Source organism: Dermacentor albipictus, chromosome 9 (genome assembly GCF_038994185.2).
Source record: "Dermacentor albipictus isolate Rhodes 1998 colony chromosome 9, USDA_Dalb.pri_finalv2, whole genome shotgun sequence".
Taxonomy (NCBI): Eukaryota; Metazoa; Arthropoda; class Arachnida; order Ixodida; family Ixodidae; genus Dermacentor; species Dermacentor albipictus.
Window position 1 is genome coordinate 89,180,489 of NC_091829.1, and position 19,100 is coordinate 89,199,588.

Below are 19,100 nucleotides of genomic sequence, written 5' to 3' on the forward strand. Positions count from 1 at the left end.
ATCTTTAAATCTAGCTCGACTTAACATTATCCTTATGTGGCCACTTCAACAGCATGACCGCCCACTTTATGACAGCAGCTACCTCCTGGTCCAGTTTCTTCTTGATAAATGCTTGGTATAGGGATTCGTTCTTGTCACATTGGTCGCAGCTCCAACTAAATGCCAGTGCTTGACCGGGCTTCTCTAGGTGTCGAGAACCACTGCCGTCTGGAAGGAACAATGCGGAACCGATGAAATAATGGTTTACAACCAAGCAGCAAATTGCTATGCAGCACAGAAGGGTTGGCAAACAATTAGCACACGCACTGACCGCTGTTGTCCAGGCATGAGTCGTCGTACTCTCGTTCCCGCGCGGCTTTTACATACGTATGCTCACTTGCTTGCGTGCGAGTGTGAGAGCACGTCGAGCTGCCCATATGGCGGGATTCTTTTTTTTTCGCACACCCTCATGTCGACTAAACACAAAACAAAATAAATCAAGTTCTAAGTTACGCTTCCTTCGCACTTCTTACAAAACTTGAATGAAGGCTTCTTAATAGTCATTTTCTTTTTGTTTCTTTTAAATTACATTATGAAAGCAGAATAAAAAATAGTTGAACTTACCGCATCATATATATTTACCGTACCGCATCATAACGCATATAGGGCATCTCTCTGTTTGTGTGTGCGCGTGGGTTTGTGCATGCATGCGTGCGTGCGCATGTGTGAGTGTGAATCTGCTAATCTCCAATTACCAATGTTTTGAGCTAGCTGATTCCAACTTGCGCCTGCAATTTTCCTAAGCTTGCCTAAATATTCTCAGAAATAAATAATATCTGAGAAATTCCCCATTTGCGGGCACATAACCGTACGTTAAATACAAGCGCATCAAAAAACTGCGAATTTGTTCGAGAAAACATATTCTAAAAGACACCCTCCGAAGCTTTCCAAGAGTAAATTGCGAAAACAAAGTTATCCTAGCTGTAGTAAGAGCACCCCTGGATTATGTAGAAACAACTTTTAGTTCAACACGGCAAGCGTAAGAGTAGTTTATCTCCCCTCCTTTAAATTCCGGCTAGGAGCCCTTGGGTCCTATGTATAGAGGCATCTTCAGCTTGTCTGATGACTTGCAGGTGCACCTCGCTGTCTGAGCTTAGCACCGCTGTATCGCACTGCTCCGCGTTCGTATATGCGTCCTTTGGCCCCAGCAGTATGTTGGCGAAAGCCAAGATTATGTGTCTGTGGTCCGTCCGCTGATTACACTCTTTACATTTATCTGAATAGAGTTCTGGGTAACACTGATGATAACCGATCGGATTTGGGAAGCTGTTTGTAGATAGGCGCCATGTTGTCGCCTGCTGCTTAGTCAATGAGGAGCGTGGTGGGAGGGCGGGTAATACTGACTTCCTGAACTGTAGTGTTTGGTGATTCGATTATATTTGGCCATGCGGTCTCTCTCCGCACTCGGGACCCGCGTTCGGTGTGTGCAGTTTCGTTGCCCGGGAGGGAGATGGCGGGGGTCCATATGACATGAACGTCACGCTCCCCGCGAAAGTTAGGATGCTTAACGCCTCTTTCGAGACCCCTGCCTTAGCGAAGTTATGAAGCGTTGTTTTGGAGTCACTGGTAACTACGCTGGCCGTTGTGGAGGCGAGCGCCAGCGTAGTAATCTCTGGATTAAAAAAAAAATGAAGCAGAAATTTGTTGGTAGTAAACGACATGTGGCCATGGTATTTGCACAACAAATCACTGTCCATGTCATCCTGAAATTTTTGGAGTTTCCTGAAAAATTTGAATTCGCCCCAATATTTACATTGCCGATATCGCAACATTGCGGCTTGGGATTACATAAAACTACGGCGAGCACTTCGTTTACCGTGACGTTCGATTCGCACGCCGGAAGCAGCCAATAAGAAGCCGTTGCTGCATTCAAACCGATTGCTGGCCCCATTCGCTTGCGGCTCGACTTTCAATCGCTTCACTTTTTGGAATGTACAGCGATGACGCGTTTATAAGAGGAGCCACAAGCAGACGTGTTCCGCATGGCGCCGCATCGTGTATCGCGTATATTTCATCGCGTGCACTGATTACATCCGCCTCGTTGCGAGTCACTCACTGAGGACCAGCGTCTCGACGTCGGACAGGGCGACCAGCGGCGCGCCGTCGATGGAGGCGTGCAGGGCGCTGCTGCTCGCTGTCAGGTAGCCGACCGCCAGGGCCTCAATCAGCACGTCTGTCTTGCCGCGCCACATCTGGCGCAGCACCAGCTTGGCCGTCTCGCCCTGGCGCAGGCAGCTGCGACGCAGAAGAGAAACATCTTCAACCAATGAGGCGGTGCTGCGGGGTCGCCGAACGCGCGTGTCCATGGTGTACGACATCGAGACAACCTTCGTACGGTTGTCGCGCTGAACAACGTGTTTCGCGCATTGAACCGAGCTTCAGACGTTTCGTTGTAAGCGTCCTACAAGGCCGAGGAGGACACGACGAGTATCAGTTATCGGTACAAATTTCTCAGTGTTTTATGCGAAGCATATTACTAGAGCTCAACCCAGCTCCTCAGGCGCGGCGGTAGCGCCTTCAATACCACGTGACACCGTGACTTCACGACAGAGGAGAAACGGGGCTCCAACTCGCGCCGTCGCTCGCGGCTCCGCCTTCAAGGCTGACCACGTGACACCGTGACGTCACGACAGAGGAGAAACGGGGCTCCAACTCGCGCCGTCGCTCGCGGTGTCGCGGCGGTATATAAGCAGCTGCGCTTGCCTCTGCTAGACACTCACGAGGTGAGATGCCTCCTGGAGACAGAGCTGCTCGTTGGAATGAGAAGCGAAGGTTGCGGCGTGCTACAGAGACTGTTTCAGGTGGCTTTGCTACGGCGCAGCGACTACGCGCCCCGCATCGGACGCGGTGAGCGTCGAGCAACGCAGCGTTCGGCGCGACAACGAAATGTGCGCCTGAGCAAGCGCCGCACGCCTGAGCCGACGCCGACGACACCGGCTTTTCTGCGACACGAGCTCCTTAACGCTGTCGCGTTAAAATAAAGGCTAGTATGCTTCGCATCCTGGGCTTAACCTTAGCTAAGCCACGGCCAGTTTTTTAGCATGCCACGCATGACAGCTCCTTCTGAAGCGAACGAAAGGGCAGGGCAGTAAAGAGCGGAGTTGTTTGTGAACAGAAAATGTTGGCGCGTTGTACTGGATTCGCGGTCATTGGGTAATAGTGCGAGGAGAAAAAAGAGACGCGAGAAATAAGGCAGCACGCTTCGTGCGAGTTCTCAGCCACCACTTTTCGCGCATGTGACAGTTTTGCTGTTGCCTAATGGTCGAGACCAGCAATTACATAGGTATCTCATGCAGTGGTGCTGCCTGTAAAATGGAGTAGGCCTCGCAATCTGAACAAATGAGGACACTGACATCAATAACATATATGCACCGGTTCATATCGTACTTGTGTGAAAAGTCATAGACTTCGTCAAGTCATGCAACTCGTCATCTAACCCCAGTGTTGGCAAAACTACATGTCGCAGCTGCTTGGCAAGTTTGCTTTTCTTGCGCCTGAAAATTTACCCTCGATGAGAACAGACGACATCGAGGACAAGCGCCCGGAAGTCAATAATTGCACTGCTCCCTTTCAAAATAACGCACGTGGGTAACCTGAGGTTGTCCATAGAAAGTGGGCTGGTCCCGATGAGAAGGTTTCGTTCCGCAGCGTAGGTTTCAGACATAGACAACCGAAGCAGAGCTACGTCATCACAACGTTTCTGCGACTGTGGCAGTTTTCACTACAGCTGTACGACACGCCGCGATTGGCCAGGGTGGACAGACACATTTGACAGAACCAAGTTGACAACACAGCTTGCTTTGCATGAAGAAAAAGAAATTATTCTAAACAATTTTGAGCGACGTTTGCTAATGCTGCTAGTATTTGTCTACATATCAATAAATAAATAAAACTTGATTCCATGTACAGGTGGCCAGAGCTTAGTCAAGCAGAGACGAATAAACTTTTTATCTCGACACCTATTTTCGTTGCATCGTGTACACGAAAGACGGAAATAAACAGATTGATTGACTGGTTCATCTACTGATTGGTTTGATTTTATAAATGACGATCTCTTGATTAGTGAGCTAAAGCACTACGGTATACACAGCATTGCGATTGTCATAGATAGTTCGCACGAACAAATAATGTTAAGTCCCAAGTTCGGTCAGCCAATGTAGGTGTACTCTAGGGTAATATTCTAGGGCCCGTTCTTTTAGATTTTTTTGGTAACGATATAGTCAACATTGATGGTGGTACGCGCTATTTATATTCCATACCGATGACACTACCTTATTGTTTTCATCTAGCGGATCTGCCTAATTGATTACAAGAGCTAATGCAGTTTCGAATGAAGTTCACACATAGTCACGTGATAACCGTTTTACAATCAATTCGGAAAAGGCTTTAGTGGTTTTGTTTCACACTAAGAACAAGCAAATTACTTTCTTGGAAGCTTTAGTAACGAACCACGATAAAATTGAACTTGAAAATATGCTAAAATATTTAGGTTCATTTTTTGATCTAACCATGACCCCGCATAGCCAAATTTTCTTGCTAGTAAGTTTTCACAAACCGCTGGAATCCCTTATCTTATAAACTGACTTCTTCGTTTTAATAAATACTTAATATTGAATTCACGTTTTTCTGAGCCATTTCAGTTATTGTTCCTTCGTCTGGGGTACGACTTCTGAAACAAATATAAACAAATTGCACATTCTGCAAAAAAAGGCTCTTCGCGCCATTTGCAACAAACCGTGGGATTTTCCTTCAGACGCTTTATTTCATAACTGAAGACACCGAAAGTAAAGGCCCATTGAAAGTATCGTTTAGTACTTGCGTACAAAAAATGTGCGGAAAAGAAGAATAAACTACACCACTCGTGTTGCTAACTTGAAGCAACACAAAGCTCCCTATAATACAGGAAATCCAGAGTATCGGCCTGTACCTGAATTGCGCACTAATTATGGATCCCAAATATTGTGATCCAGGCTACCTCGATTACGAAATGATCTTATTGCTAATAAAATTGATATTCTGTTTTGTTCTCCTCCTGACTTTTCTGATTTTGTTTCTCTAGTACGTGAGTTGCATGCTATCATCCAAGACTGGGAAGTGCATTGAGATGTGCTTTTTTTCTTATCTTTCGTCTTTATGCATCTTGCTTCGTTTCTTCATCTGCGATGCTTGTGCATGGTATCCTATAGTTTTTGAATTGTAAGCAATTAGGAAAGCTGTCCTTGCGCTCTTCTGCTGCTTTTATTTTAAGGCAGTTTGGGGCAAGTCAAGTTGCCACGACCAGCACTCTTTCCCCATCTTCCCTCCGTAATACTGTATTTCGTTTTGTGGAGATCAAGTGTCATTGCATTCACAGCGGCGTCATGTGCACTAAGCAGCTAATGTACGTAGGAGATGTCCCCACGTGCGTATCGTATACGGGTGCTGTCTGAACAGCAGATGCGCAACGTTTGCTGCTGCTGAAAAGAAAAAAAAAACAATGCCCGCACGCGCCAAGAAAAATGCCGCCTTAAGGCCCAGAGGCGTGTGCATGCAGCTGTGCGGAAAATGGAGGCAATACAAGCGCAACAGGACTGAGCCGTTCGACCCTGTTCGCGCTCGCTAGGATGCTCTACATTTGTGTGCCGCGTAAAATGTGACATTATCGCAAATTTTGGGTGAAGCGTTTCCCTATACCTATCCCCAAGCACCTCAGTCTTCCCCAAACTGCGCTCAACACTCTTCTAAGGCGCGGCTACCTTAGCTGAAAACGCAGCAAAAAAAAAAAACACGCTCGCTCCAAACCACGCCAGTATTTGCATGGCCGGCCGTCTTTGACAAGCACGTGACATGCTCGCCCTTCATCAGTTATCACTACAGCTGGGATCAGCATGATCGAATCAATCGACTGAATCGACGGCTCCTAATTTGTCTCCCCAATCGGCGGCGAGCGGTATTCCAAAAAAGAAAAAAATCAGATCCGAGACTCACTCGCTCCATGGCACGAAAATGTTGCTGCTCTCCTGCTTTCGCGGGGCGCTTTCCGACTCGAGCACGTGTTCCGTGCTCATATGGACGTGCAGTACGCGCAGAGTGAAACGCCTCAATTCAAGACTAACCAATACGCATAATTTGATTTTGCACCGTTTGCAGTTCGTGCGAGATGGCGCAATTTTGGCTCGTTTACTTGGATCGGAGTCCGCGTCACCTTAAGGACCATATTTTTAGCGACAGGGCATATGACTCTGGACTAATTGCACGTACGAAGTGTTCAACCTTAGTTACCCCATCGAGTCCCATTCCAGTTAGCACTGCATGTTGACTCCAAAAATATAGCCGATAAACCACGCAGGCTACGCACGGCCCAGTGTACAGCGGCTGTCTTCTAAGGGAACTAGCGATGTGGTGTAATTCCGCGCTACTCCGGTGCCGTCTGTCCGAAAACTCCCGTGTACAGAAGTCGTTCAAAGAGTTGAACCACCACTGGGACTCTCTAAAACAGGCTGCAGATTCAATCAAGCGAAACGAGGTTATGGTGATGTGCACGAACGCGTAGGCTACGTTTTTACGACAAAGCTGTTATGCATAGGCAATTGGGCCATCCATCTCTCACCTGTACGCCGAAAACTCTTCCGGCGCATCCTCATGCGCATGCGCAGAAAAAAAGAGCGCGCAAGGCGCGCGATTGGCTGCGCCCATAGTGACATCGTTGCTCTCCGTCGCAGCCGAGCGCGCGCGCTGCCGGCTCCGAAATGGGTAGACCACGTGCCATACGTACTCCTGAGGAGCAGGCAGCTTTCCATCAGCAAGTCCGCGAGCAAAACTGGGAACTAGCTCGTCTACACCGTGCCGATGCTGCAGCCCGTGCACAAGAACAGGCTCGTGCAGCCAAACGCACGCAGCAACTGCGTACCAAGGATCCGGCAACCTACCAAGCCGTCTTTTAATGAACCGTCGGGATTAACCTAGAGATAAACACCGACGTCGCACATTTGAGCTTCAACCATATGCACGGAGTGCTTGGGCGGCGAGCTTTTTCTATACACAATGTCTTTCTTACCGAGTTAACCCCACTTTTTCAAATGTGCTTTACGCTTTTTGTATCCTGTTTCGTGAGCCGATTGTAAACATATTATAGTGTTATAAAGCGGTCTGATCCAACGTCTCATAGATAGCACGATTTCTGTGCCCTTCGATACATGACGTCATGCTACTTTGCCTGACTGCCTTACAATATAATGGGGACGCTCCCAAGAAAGCCGCCATGACTTCCACGTCACCGCTTTCGTCACGCTCGGTGCTTCGCAATGGACATTTCGGTCCAAGTAGCATACCGGCACAAAGTAGAGGGCACAGACCCGCTATTCAGAAGGCGTTGGCTGATCCCCCAAAAAGTGCAGTCGAAATATTTAAGCGCTCCGACACTCCTCAGACTTCCCTCGCGCGAGGGATGATGCGAATAGAGTGACGGGCGCAATGAGAATACGCCTCATTTTCATCCCAGATAGCTTAAGAAGACGTTGTCTTTGTCGACTTCAAACCATAGCGGTCGAATCGCCTTGGCACTGGCAAGGCCGGGCTTGCACGGGAGGCACAGTCTTTGCAAAGTGCATCTATTCAGGCTTACCTCTTGTTTACAGTGACCTTGTAGGTGCAGTCGGGCGGCGAATTCCCCTGCGCGCACGATCCGGGTAGACCCGTGCTGCCGCTGCATTGGACCATCGGCGCTTGACCCGGCCCGCCCTTGTAGAGCACCACGAACTGCACGTCGGTGCGCGCCACCAGTGGTCGGCTGCAGTGCCCGGACACTCCCGAGCGCACCCAGACGACCGCGGGCCGCTGTGCGCTCACCGGGAGCGGACGTCCACACGGGCCCAGGCGGTCCACCTGCCACCGCGCGCGGACGCGGACCCAATTTCATCAACTATCAAGTAATGTTTGACGTTAGCCTTTCTTAGGTTTCTTACGCGTGCGTTACACGGGCGTTTTCCTCTCTCGTAAATCCACCTGGCATGATACAGCAGCACCACGTTGTTCACAGACGTAGCATTATTAATACCTTACATCACTGTCCTTTACATCAGTGCGTCTTCAAAATACCTCGCTGGTGGGCATTTCTTCACTACCCTGTAGAGTCCTTTAAGAGGAGCAAGTGTTTGATCATTCGCTACTTATCTGAACAAGCGCATATTACGGCACGTTTGCATTCGCTGAAAGTTTCACTGAATGGCGGTGGTCGTGATTTCTATTTGTGGAGGTCTTGCATGTCTTAAGCTTTGATTTCTTGGCTTCTTTTGGCCTTCCAACACACTAATAACACATTTTGCAATACCGCTGCAATTCCCTACGGGTGACCGGCGGGAAGCCATTCTGACCCTCCATGCTAAGAAAATTAAGGTGGGCTCTCCAAGCCAGCTGTGCATGAGCGATGGCGGTGTCAGCAGCGGCTTTGACGGCCCATATTCAGCCTTCCATAAATTGTGGGTTGAGTACATGCAGTGCACCGCTTGACAACTCGTGGTATGGTGCCGCAAGGCAAAGCTCTACATTCCTCTGACTTGCCCAACGCTTCATGCGACCGCCTCTAAAAACTGTTGTCGGCAACAATTCCTTTGACATCCTTTGATTGTTTTATCGGCTAAGCATTGTCATGACACTATTGAAATCTTTTTTACTGAGACCTGTATGTCGTCCTACATGCGCGCTCATCAATGGTCAATTGGAAAGTGGCGTAGTAACACCTCTTGTCCAATTATTCTGGGCTCCGCGAAATCAACTTGTACAGTCTCAAGGCTCTTTTAGGGTGTTTTGCGATAACCATTACGCTGCCACAATCTCTGAGCTTCTCATTGCAGATTTCGCACTGGCAAAACATTTTAGTATGTTCTGAAATATCTTGCCTTCATCGTACTCCAATCAAATTTCTGCTTTATCTTCCAGCAGGTCATCCAGAATCCGCCACGATCACCGGATTCCGGAGAATCGAGACACAGCTTTAAAACATTCTGCTGCATCCGTCTTGTAGATGGTGTATCTTGACTTCATACACGTAGCGCACGTGAAAAACGACGACGAAAATTCACCGACGATTAAGATACTCCCTAATACGAAATTTGAGCGCAACTCCATACGTGTTTTCATTTCGCGATACATTGACTGGCGCGAAAAATCTGTCTCATGCGACACGTTGCAAACGGAGCAGAGTGTCGGGCGACTGCCTCGCTAATCGGCAGATCGCGAGAGGCAGCGCGGAGATTACGCGTGGGCGCGATTCACAGCAGCCGCTGCCGACAGACCTCCGAGGCAAGACGCGCTATCCTGGCGCCATCTCGTTGGTATCGTCGTCCCACTACGTTTTTCTTCTCACCCTTTCGCCTTAACCTCCTCCTCTACTTCCCTCCCTCCTCACCGTTTCGCTGCGCCCTCCTCCTCCGCTTTCCTCCTCGCGTCTTTCATCCCCCGCTACGCTCCGCGTTCGATTTTGTCATCTTTTGCCGTGCTCGTTCACTCGGTATCGCCGGCGCTCGCCGCAGGAACGGGCGCCCAAGAGCTGCATTCTGAATAAAGACGGAGGTAAGTATGCGCGAGTATCAATCGCTCTCTTCGCCCTCGTATTTTTACTTGTCTGTCTGCGCCACATATCTAAAGCCAAGATGTACCAACTCGACGAAACTGTCACACTTGCTTCAAAAGTACGTCATCCATGCCGTGTCACGACAAACGGGTCACATACCTGTCCCTGATCTTGTTCCTAATTCGCAGCATTGGCAGCACGTCTGCCTCTAGTATTTCTAACTTGACCTTTGAGCAACATTGAAAATCATAGCTTGGTTATCGGTCCGAAGACTCATGTGCTTAGTTCAAGGATTTGTTTGAAATACCAAAGGGTCAATAAAACTGCCTATTTCCTTTATTTGGAATCGTTGAGTGGTTGACTTCTGCCTCGGTGAATGTGTAGTACTAATCATAGATTGTCACGTTGAGTCTTCTTTTCAGATGCCCACTTTTGTGTTTATCATATAGTGCTGCGCCAGTACAATGTTGGAAAGTGTTTGTGCTTAGCTCAAACGGCTTTGTAAAATCCGATATTGCGATCAAAGTGTGTGATGATATAATTTTAGTGCGTTCTTGGTGTTATCTAGTATCTTTTTGTACCAACAACGTTAGGAATTTGTTATTTATAAGTGCCGTAATATGTCCAGTACGACATCAGTATAAGCTTTAGTTGAGGGTCTAAGCCAGTCCTGGGTCTTTTTCTTTTCGTGTTTACCGCAGTTTATTTTTTTCTATTTGATTTCCTTAGCAGCTTTGTGTACGTGTAGCTCACTCTCCTCCACCCTCTAGAAGTCGCAGTAGGAGCATAAGCTGTTGCGTAGTCTGTGGTAAAGCAAGTTGAAGTGTTAAAAAAAATTTCACAATCTCGCCCGAAAGGCGAAGCTTTGTTATCGATAGTGAAATCCTTAGACAACTATATTAAAATAATGTTACCAAATTTATCGGTCCCGTAATGTGCAGTAAGCATTCGTTAACTAATGAAATTACCAAGCATTTTGTCATGCACGTACAGCAGGCACGTACCCAGGATGTCTACACGTACTGCTCCCACCGTGAAAGGTTAGAAAAACACCTACATACGCACAGCAGAGAAGTGGCTGCGTTAGGGGGCTAGAATGATAACTGTAGAAGCGTCATTCAGAACACACGGAATTGTCCTCCCCTTCCGGCGGCGTTTCCTCGGCTTACCTTTTAAATAAAAAGATATTGATGCATAAATATGTTCATAAACAACGGTTAAATTTGTTAATTTTTGCTTTTCCTTCCTGTTTGGCTGTTGCCTTGACTCTCTCCCTTAGTTGATCGCTCATTTCTCAAATCCTCGCGAATCTTGCTTCCAGTAGACAATATTGCACGAAAAGAGCTGTACAATTAGGGAAAAACCAGACGAGTTAAGGGGTGACAGTCATATTGCCTATGAGATTAAGGGTTACTGCAGGGTTTGATGATGGACACTGTCTCGCATTATTTTATTTTCCACCTTAAGGAACCCATATTTCAGGTGTATGATTCCGGGGATCTGTCAGCGTAGCGGTGAGCCCTCACTCGAGGAAATAATGAAACAAACAGAATAGTTAAACGCAATCGGCATTTTCTCTCGCCGCAACTCGTTCCACGTGTATACAGACCAGCTGACCCCGAACTGAATCTCTTTCCTGGTCCCTGGATCAGTCTAGACGAAGGAGGTTGAACTAACGAAGCAACAACGATGCGCGTGACCGTTAAATAGACGGTGACAACTGAATGCATCTCGAGTTAATCGCGCGGGCACCGAATTGATGGGGAAACTGGCGTTCACATCCCATGAGACGCCGATAACTACCGCCATCCGAAAGGAGTGAAAAAGACAGCAAAATATTGACCGCCGAATAGTTCTCAAATGTCAGCATTGATTTGGCGGCGCTTTAGGAATGTGTGCGAGAAGAGGTGGCGTGGGCGGGGGGGGGGGGGGCGTGTTATGCGTCTTAAATTCGAGGGGGGGGGCCGTGCCCCCCCCCCCTGGGTACGTGCCTGGCGTAAAGTCAAACTTCATGAAATCTAAATCGTTGACTGCGCGAGCAGTGGTTGTCACAACGCTGGGATGATGGAGACCGGTTGCAGAGAGAAGTGCTGGTTTCTGCTTGCCGCTTGCTTCGCGGTGTTTCCGGAACATGCGGCAATGCAGCCTCGAATACTAGACGCGCGTGAAGGCAGTGCGTATAAAGCCAGCCGCCATCTCGGCTTGCCCCCACGCTTTCCTCCTGCCGTAGATAATCTACAGGACGCGGCGGGGGGTGGGGGGTGGAGGGGCACCTATGTGCTCCGTCGTGCGAACAGCCAACGCGCAGCCACGCCCGGCCTGCAGGAGCAGACGCGCACTCGCCTCCTTTATTGCGTGCTTTATCACGTGACCTCCGGCGTAAGGCAAAGGTCCGCTCACATATGTCGCGAAGGCGAGGCCGAAAAGTCGTTTGCACGATAGCTGGGCGACTACCCTCTCGGGGGGCAAAACACCACTTGACGGAAATTGCACATCCACTACGTCGCTTGTAGAAACATTTGTACAAGTATAGAGAATGTCAATAGAATAGGAAAATTTCAAGTCAAGCGAGGACGTATCTGTGCTCGCTTTCCGCAGTTTGCTCGTGGCAATGCTTACTGAAATGAGATGGTATTACCGTATATAATACCATGATGCCACCAAAATTCCTTTATGCATAGCAATAGAAAGCGATCATAATATATCTGATAGGAGCCTTAAGATAGCAGCCAGTTCATTTGTGCTAGCGAGTGAAGTGGCAGGGGTATCTGCTGTTGGTTCCAAGAAGTAGCGGTGAGAAAGACGAAGTAGCGTTCTTGGCAGTTTTCGCGACGTCACGTCACAGACAAGGCGAAGTGGGTCTGCACTCAATTTCTTCCCCACTCGTGGAGGGGTAATGAAAAAAACGGAATACAAGCAAATCGTAATACGCTTACGTCATAGCGCCCCTAATTGCTCACTTGAAGCCGAGGCCTGCACCGGTGCGCCTCGTCGACAACGGTGATCTTGGTAACGCTGACTCGTTCGATGCCGCGGCTTGTCCGATTCTGCAGGGCCGCCGTGAGGTAGTAGTCGCCCGAAAACGCGTACGTGTGGTTCAGTGTCCGGCTGAGGTAGTTCCTTTCCGTGTCGTTGATGACCTTCGATAGTCGTACCTGCACCAGCATGCGATTGAAAGTAGAGGCCTCGATGTGCCTGCGTCTTTTCTATCTCGCGCAGGCTTATTCGACTAGAATTACTCATAAGCTAACCGACAAAGTAGCTGGCTTCTCTATTTGAACACAGGTCGGTTAAGGATGTAAGTCTTCACCGAGACGAAATATCATTAGTGCAAAGAATGAAGGTTGCTGCAAATTTAAGCACCCCGTAATAGTAGGCACCGATTGAGGTGAATATTTCTCGACAACTAATAATCAGTCTTCATAGTATGCTCCGATCTTATAAAGCACCCTCCCATTTTTAAAAAAATTATCAATAAGAACAAAATAAATAAATAAACGAGCAATATATGTGCAGGAGCATGAGCTGATATGATGTAGGCAAGGGAATGCACCATGTTATTAGAGAACAGAAAGTCATTTGAGAACCTTAAAGTTGACGCACAATTGGCACAAGGATAAAAGCTCAAGCCTCGCAAGCAGCACTTCTCCTGGCTTCAAGAAGATCAGGCCATACCTGTCACCTTGTGAGACAACAACGGATGCGATGCAGCCAATTTTCGGACTCTGGCAGCAGCCAGTGACAGCCCGAGAACGCACAAGAAGCCTGTCCCACGGAAGTGCGCTGCCAGTCCTATACGGGAGAGTTGTCTAAACGTAGGGATGTTAAGTCTACAGGAAAAACGTTTTTATGTCTATAGATATAGTGAAAATTTATTACGAAAAGAAAAACAGGCTATTTAAGCTTGAGCATAGCGACTTGATTAGTTAAGTTCAATAAAAACGAGCTTGGCAATAAATTTGAACCACGCTTTCGCAGTCTATCTGCATAATGAACAAATCAGAGGCGACCTCCTCTAGGTTGCCTTTGACGGAGATTAGTCCTATCGAAATGTTGGCCAGCCTTTCTGAGGCACCTTATCCTTGTTTACAACCTTTATACCACAGTGTGCTATTCAATCTGTCAGCCCATTGTCTTGATTAGGGAAATATAAAGTATTTCTCAATCCGATCTGGGGAGAAACTGGCTTCAGAGGTTTGCAGTACGGCCCCTGGATGTGTGCTGTGCCTTCTGTGCGTGCCTTCGAACCCACGGAAAACGTATCCCCCACAGGTCGCAGCATGGGCACTAGGATACACGCTCTGAGAGACCCAGAAACAATGTGCCCCCCCCCCCCCCCCCCCCACGGTCACTCAGGAACAGCGCATAGATTATAGGGATTAATAACCCTTGCATAAGTATGCATTTACATTTTGCAGGGAATAGTGAAAAATGGATTAGGGGGCTGTCAACTTCACGCATATCGCTCAGCAAACTAACAAGCATAATTTTTGTTTAGGCAGTTGGTGTTAAGCTAGTTGGTGGTTTTGATTCGCACATAAGCTAAGATCACGAGACTTTGCTGTGCACGAAAATTGATAAAGTCAGTTATAGAATTGGCAGTCGTCCTGTCGTAGGTGTCCGTGCTACGGTTCGCGGCCATGTATTTCCTATAGCATAATCTGAGTTCTCTCGACAGAAAAAAAACGCACCTTACGAAAGAAGTAACAAATCCTCTCATATACGGTTGCGTCTTTGGAATCTCAAGAGTTCCATCATCACCCTGGCTTCCCGACACATAACGGTACCTAAGCAATGCAAATGTGCTTGGATGAGAAAAAATCGGATGAGGAGATTCACTGGTGAATGTCCATACACGTTCCCTTTGACATGCCGCTGCAATCTTGACTTGTCTGTAACTACTGTTGAGCTAGAGTTTCAGTAGCTTTACAGGTCGAATTACGCAGCAATAAGAGGCAGTCCCCCTCTATTGATATTTCTGGGTCACTATTATCGGTGGAACATACTAATGTATAAGAGCGCACCAATATTATAAGAATGTCGGCCTGTGCCAGGAGAAGTCAATAGTATGTCGTCAAGACAAAACCCTCAGAATATGTGCACAAACCATCAAGCTTATTGTCGAAGTCAACGAATCACCGAATGCCAATATTTGCGTCCAGGGCCGCGTTTCGCTGAACGCCGGAACAGTTCTTTCTTTTCGCGCAAAACATGCGTCGCTTTTTCCACAATCTTCTCGGGTGTGCACGTATTTGGGGATGGAAGGGGGCCCTTGTTATAGCTCTGAAAAGAAATTCCGAAGCTTTGCACGACCTGTTTATGTAATGTGTCAAAGCGATAAAGGGCTGGTGAAGTGAACGGCAAGGTAACGGCGAAGCTTCTAGAGCACTGAGTGGTGGCACAAGCGATGGCGAAACGCCGCTTCGACGTGCGACTGCCTTCCTCCTTTCCCGCCATCTCTGCTACAGCGCGAGAGAAGGGCTGTGATGAGCGAAAGTGCGCAAACGACCGGACAAGACGCGACGTCACCTCGACCTCCATTCCGATTTGATGACCTGACTAAACCTTGTACCACGAGGTTGAAGTGCTTTCAGTAGTCATCCCATCAACTTTCAACAGCTGCGAGTGAACTCATCTCGACCGCATCTCAGAGTTCAAGTAGTGTCTCCAAACTCAACCTCGTTTTGTGAGTTCCAAGTCGCGTACTTCATGTCGAATGTACTAGTCTCAACTCAGAACTTAATCCTCCTTTCTTCATTCCCCAATAGGCCATGGGCTATCTTGACCAATAAGCATTTATTCAATGACTTTGTGTTTTGAAAGCTTAAACGGCTTAAAGTGATGCCTGTGAATGATGACAATGACATTAACACACGGTTTGGCGGATCTAGGATGCATGATCATTAATGGATCAAGGATCAAAGAGTAATAAAGGTTTTTCATAACTACAGAAATGACACAAAGACTCTTGCCGGATTGAGGTCTACGACATCCAACACATGCGCAGAATTCTCAACTAAGAAAGAGTCATGTAACTGCTTGATTTTTTAGCTTTGCGTGCAAGAGCAATGCCAAGAGCCTCTGCCACGTGTCTATTTCTGGCATCTCTAGCCTTAGGGGATTGGCTCAATTATGCGTTTTTGCGCTAAATGAGACTTGAACGTAATTCTTTCCTTTGCTTCCTTTTCTTTATGTTTGCCAGAATGCTGTCCCATATTAGGTTCCTCGCACACATATCATGCTCGCTGCTTGCGTTTCGGCATGGGCGCTTTGACGCGACAATCGAAAACAGCGGAAACCGCGTTATTGTGCTTAGAACGAAACAGATTATGGGATAGAACAGTAAACTCTACCTTCGTATCTGGGGCGGGGGGGGGGGGAGGGAGGGAGGCTCACGTATATATGCCGGTCACGCAACGCGTTTCACCGGCATATTTGACGATCGGTTCTTACAGCGAGATAGGACTGCTTCCGAGATGCATGCAGTCGCCTTACGGTACACACGGCGACCATTCAATCGGGGCGGAATGCAGCAATAATCTAGCACCGCTCTTTTCTTGCACGTTAAAGAATTCTATGCGTTTAATGTTAATGCGGATCCCTCCACTATGACGGCTCTCATAAACCATTGTGCAGTGTTGGGGCGTTGAACCCCGCAATTTATGCTATAAGTATTCAATACCTTAAATTCAGTTCTAACACCAAAGAGACTGGAGTGGGAGCTTACGTTGAAGTCTTTGCCCGGAACTTTTTCATAAGCAGATGGCCCAGGAACAGAGAGGACATCGCCCCAGGTGTAGTACACATCGTAGAAAGATATATCGACGTGCTGGGGCTGCGCCAACATGATTGCCTCGAACCTGTCGATGCGGGCTCTGATAGACGCGTGCTGGAACCTGCAGTGGAGCCGGCTTGATATAAACGTACATCACCAGAAAATTGTTCTTGGTTACAACAATGACACATAGCTAACTGGTACGAATACCGACCGACGGACAGGAGACAGGGCCATCTGTACACAATAGATACTTATAATTCAGTAACAAAGAAATACAGAACAACATTACAAGACGAACACTGCTCACATGTTACAAAGACTGAAAAAGTAGAAGCTCCTGTCTGCTCAGGTAGTCAGGCTCTCGTCAACCAGGGCGGGGAGACGCATCCTAGATGAGGCCTGCATGGCTCCAAGAATACTCAATGAACGGCAAATCACCTTATCCAGGGAGGCACGGGCAACCTTTGTGGTCAGCCCATTCCCTCGGAATATGCACCCGCAATACAATGTAGGGAGGCGAAAAGCTCGAGCACGGGCGATTTTACAGAATGCCAGCGAGAATCAAGATTCGACTGTCTTTGTCGACGCGGCTCAGTACGGCAACTCTAGCACGTTCGCGTTGGCAACCATTGACGGCAAAGGGGAATTACGCTCCTCGGCGTCGGTTAGGTTTGCTTCAAGTGGAGTCGCGGAACAGGTCGCCATAGCCCTGGCCATGACCGACCCCTCGCGCACCAACGTTTTCACCGACTCACGAGCGGCCGTCAAAGCTTTCGAATCGGGTAACCTAGCCCACGAGGCTGCCTGCATTCTGGAAAAGAGAACAAACCCTGGCACTCACTTCATCTCTTGGTTTCCCGCCCATATGGGTGCGGACGTTCATCAGAACATACCTAACCTCAACGAGCTTGCCCATGACCGTGCGCGAGATCTAACGCGCCGCGGTGGCATGGAGACCTTATGGGGACAGGATGAACTCCAGCACAACGATCCGCTCCTTACTTTTCACGAGATCACATCTCACTATCGGCTTAGCAGAAGGGCCTATCCTCTTCCTCACCCGAAGTTAGATAGGTCTCAGTCAGTTTTGCTTAGAATGCTCCAGACGGGCTTATTCCCTTCGCTGGGCTTTCTCAGCCGTATCTACACAGACGTCGATTCAAGCTGTCCGGATTGTAATGAGACCTATTTTTCCTTAGCACACATGCTGTGGCAATGCCCCGCGTTACCTAACGGCCCTCTTTCCAGCGAAGCCGACCGGGAAGAGGCACTCCGGAGCCCATCGCTCCAGACACAACTACAGGCAATCCAGGGGGCCCGAGAATGGGCGGAACATCACGGTATTCCTGCCCCGACTTGGACGCGGCCTATGGCTTCCGCGGGTCCCCGATAGGGGCCTCCGCTGAAGCTCCTTTTTTTTCATTTATTTACCCTAAAGGCCCAGCTTGGGCAATACATAGGGGGGGGAGAACAATTGATATAAAATATAAATGATATACAATATACATTGTAAGTCGACCTTCCTTATATGAAGTAGTACATGCTATACAATCTTTACGTCACTACTAATTTGACAACATCATACGCCAATAATTATTAAATTATACAAACAATAATATGACATCTGAAGAAAGGCAGGAAGAAATGTTAATGTTATTAATTCACGAATGTTTTATTAAGTGCTTGTTTGAATATAATATGGTCAGTTATTTCAGCTATATTACTTGGGAGATGATTCCATTCCGAAATGGCTAAGTGCAGACACGAAAACTGCAATAGGTTAGTACGTGCAAATGGTTGTTCGACCTTAAATTCGTGATCAATTCGTGAGAATTTTCTTTTGGCTGGTAAGATGTGTGCCTGAGAGAATATATTTGGGTTATGAAAAAGCTGGTGGAAGAATGTTAGCCGAGATATCTTTCTTCTAGTCTGCAATGGGATGAGTCCTAGGTCATGTTTTATTTTGGTGATACTTGAATGTTGTGAATAGTTACCCGTAATAAATCGCGCTGCCTTGTTCTGAAAAGATTCTAATTTGTTAATAAGATGCGTTTGGTGCGGGTTCCATATAAATGAGGCATACTCAATCTTTGAACGAAGTACGGTGGTATATGCAAGAAGTTTAGTATCACTATTAGCCTGACGAAGCGTTCGACGAATGAAGCCAAGAGACTTGCATGCAGCGGAAACAATACAACCCACGTGATTATGCCAAGACAAAGTCGGAGAAAGATGAACACCTAGATATTTAAATGATTCTGTAGTTTCTAGAGCCTCACCATTAAGAAAGTATGTGTGTTTCGTAATTTCACTGCAAGTAGTAAATCTCATAAGTTTAGTTTTAGAGGTATTTACGCTCATTTGCCAGTCTGAGCACCATCTTTCAATCTTGTTCAAGTCATTTTGTAACTTATCACAATCACCCTTACATTTTAATGGCCGATACAGAACGCAATCGTCGGCATATAACCGGATTTCTGAGTCTATACCCTGATGAATATCATTTATATAAATTAAAAATAGAGTGGGTCCCAAAACGGAACCTTGAGGCACCCCGGACTGAACAGGTTGAAATGAAGAACGGACGTTATTGATTACGACAGCTTGTCGTCTGTTACTTAAATATTCTTGAACCCAGTTTGTTACTTTTTCGTCAACATTAATCAGTTTCATTTTATATATGAGGCGGTTATGAGCCACACGGTCAAATGCTTTAGCAAAATCTATAAATAT

General features: G+C 47.4%; 1 protein-coding gene across 2 annotated transcripts in view; it reads right to left on the reverse strand.

The window, feature by feature from the left end:
• The window catches only part of LOC135908920 (polycystin-1-like), a 74,322-nt gene that overhangs the window by 9,946 nt on the left and 45,276 nt on the right, over positions 1 to 19,100 (reverse strand). For both annotated transcript variants that reach the window (XM_065440771.2, XM_065440772.2), the window contains 5 exons: positions 16,317 to 16,485; positions 12,550 to 12,744; positions 7,643 to 7,902; positions 2,096 to 2,274; positions 83 to 207 (listed from right to left, as the gene is read on the reverse strand). In XM_065440771.2, coding sequence (XP_065296843.1) covers positions 83 to 207; positions 2,096 to 2,274; positions 7,643 to 7,902; positions 12,550 to 12,744; positions 16,317 to 16,485 — 928 coding nt within the window. The remainder of the gene's footprint in view (positions 1 to 82; positions 208 to 2,095; positions 2,275 to 7,642; positions 7,903 to 12,549; positions 12,745 to 16,316; positions 16,486 to 19,100) is intronic.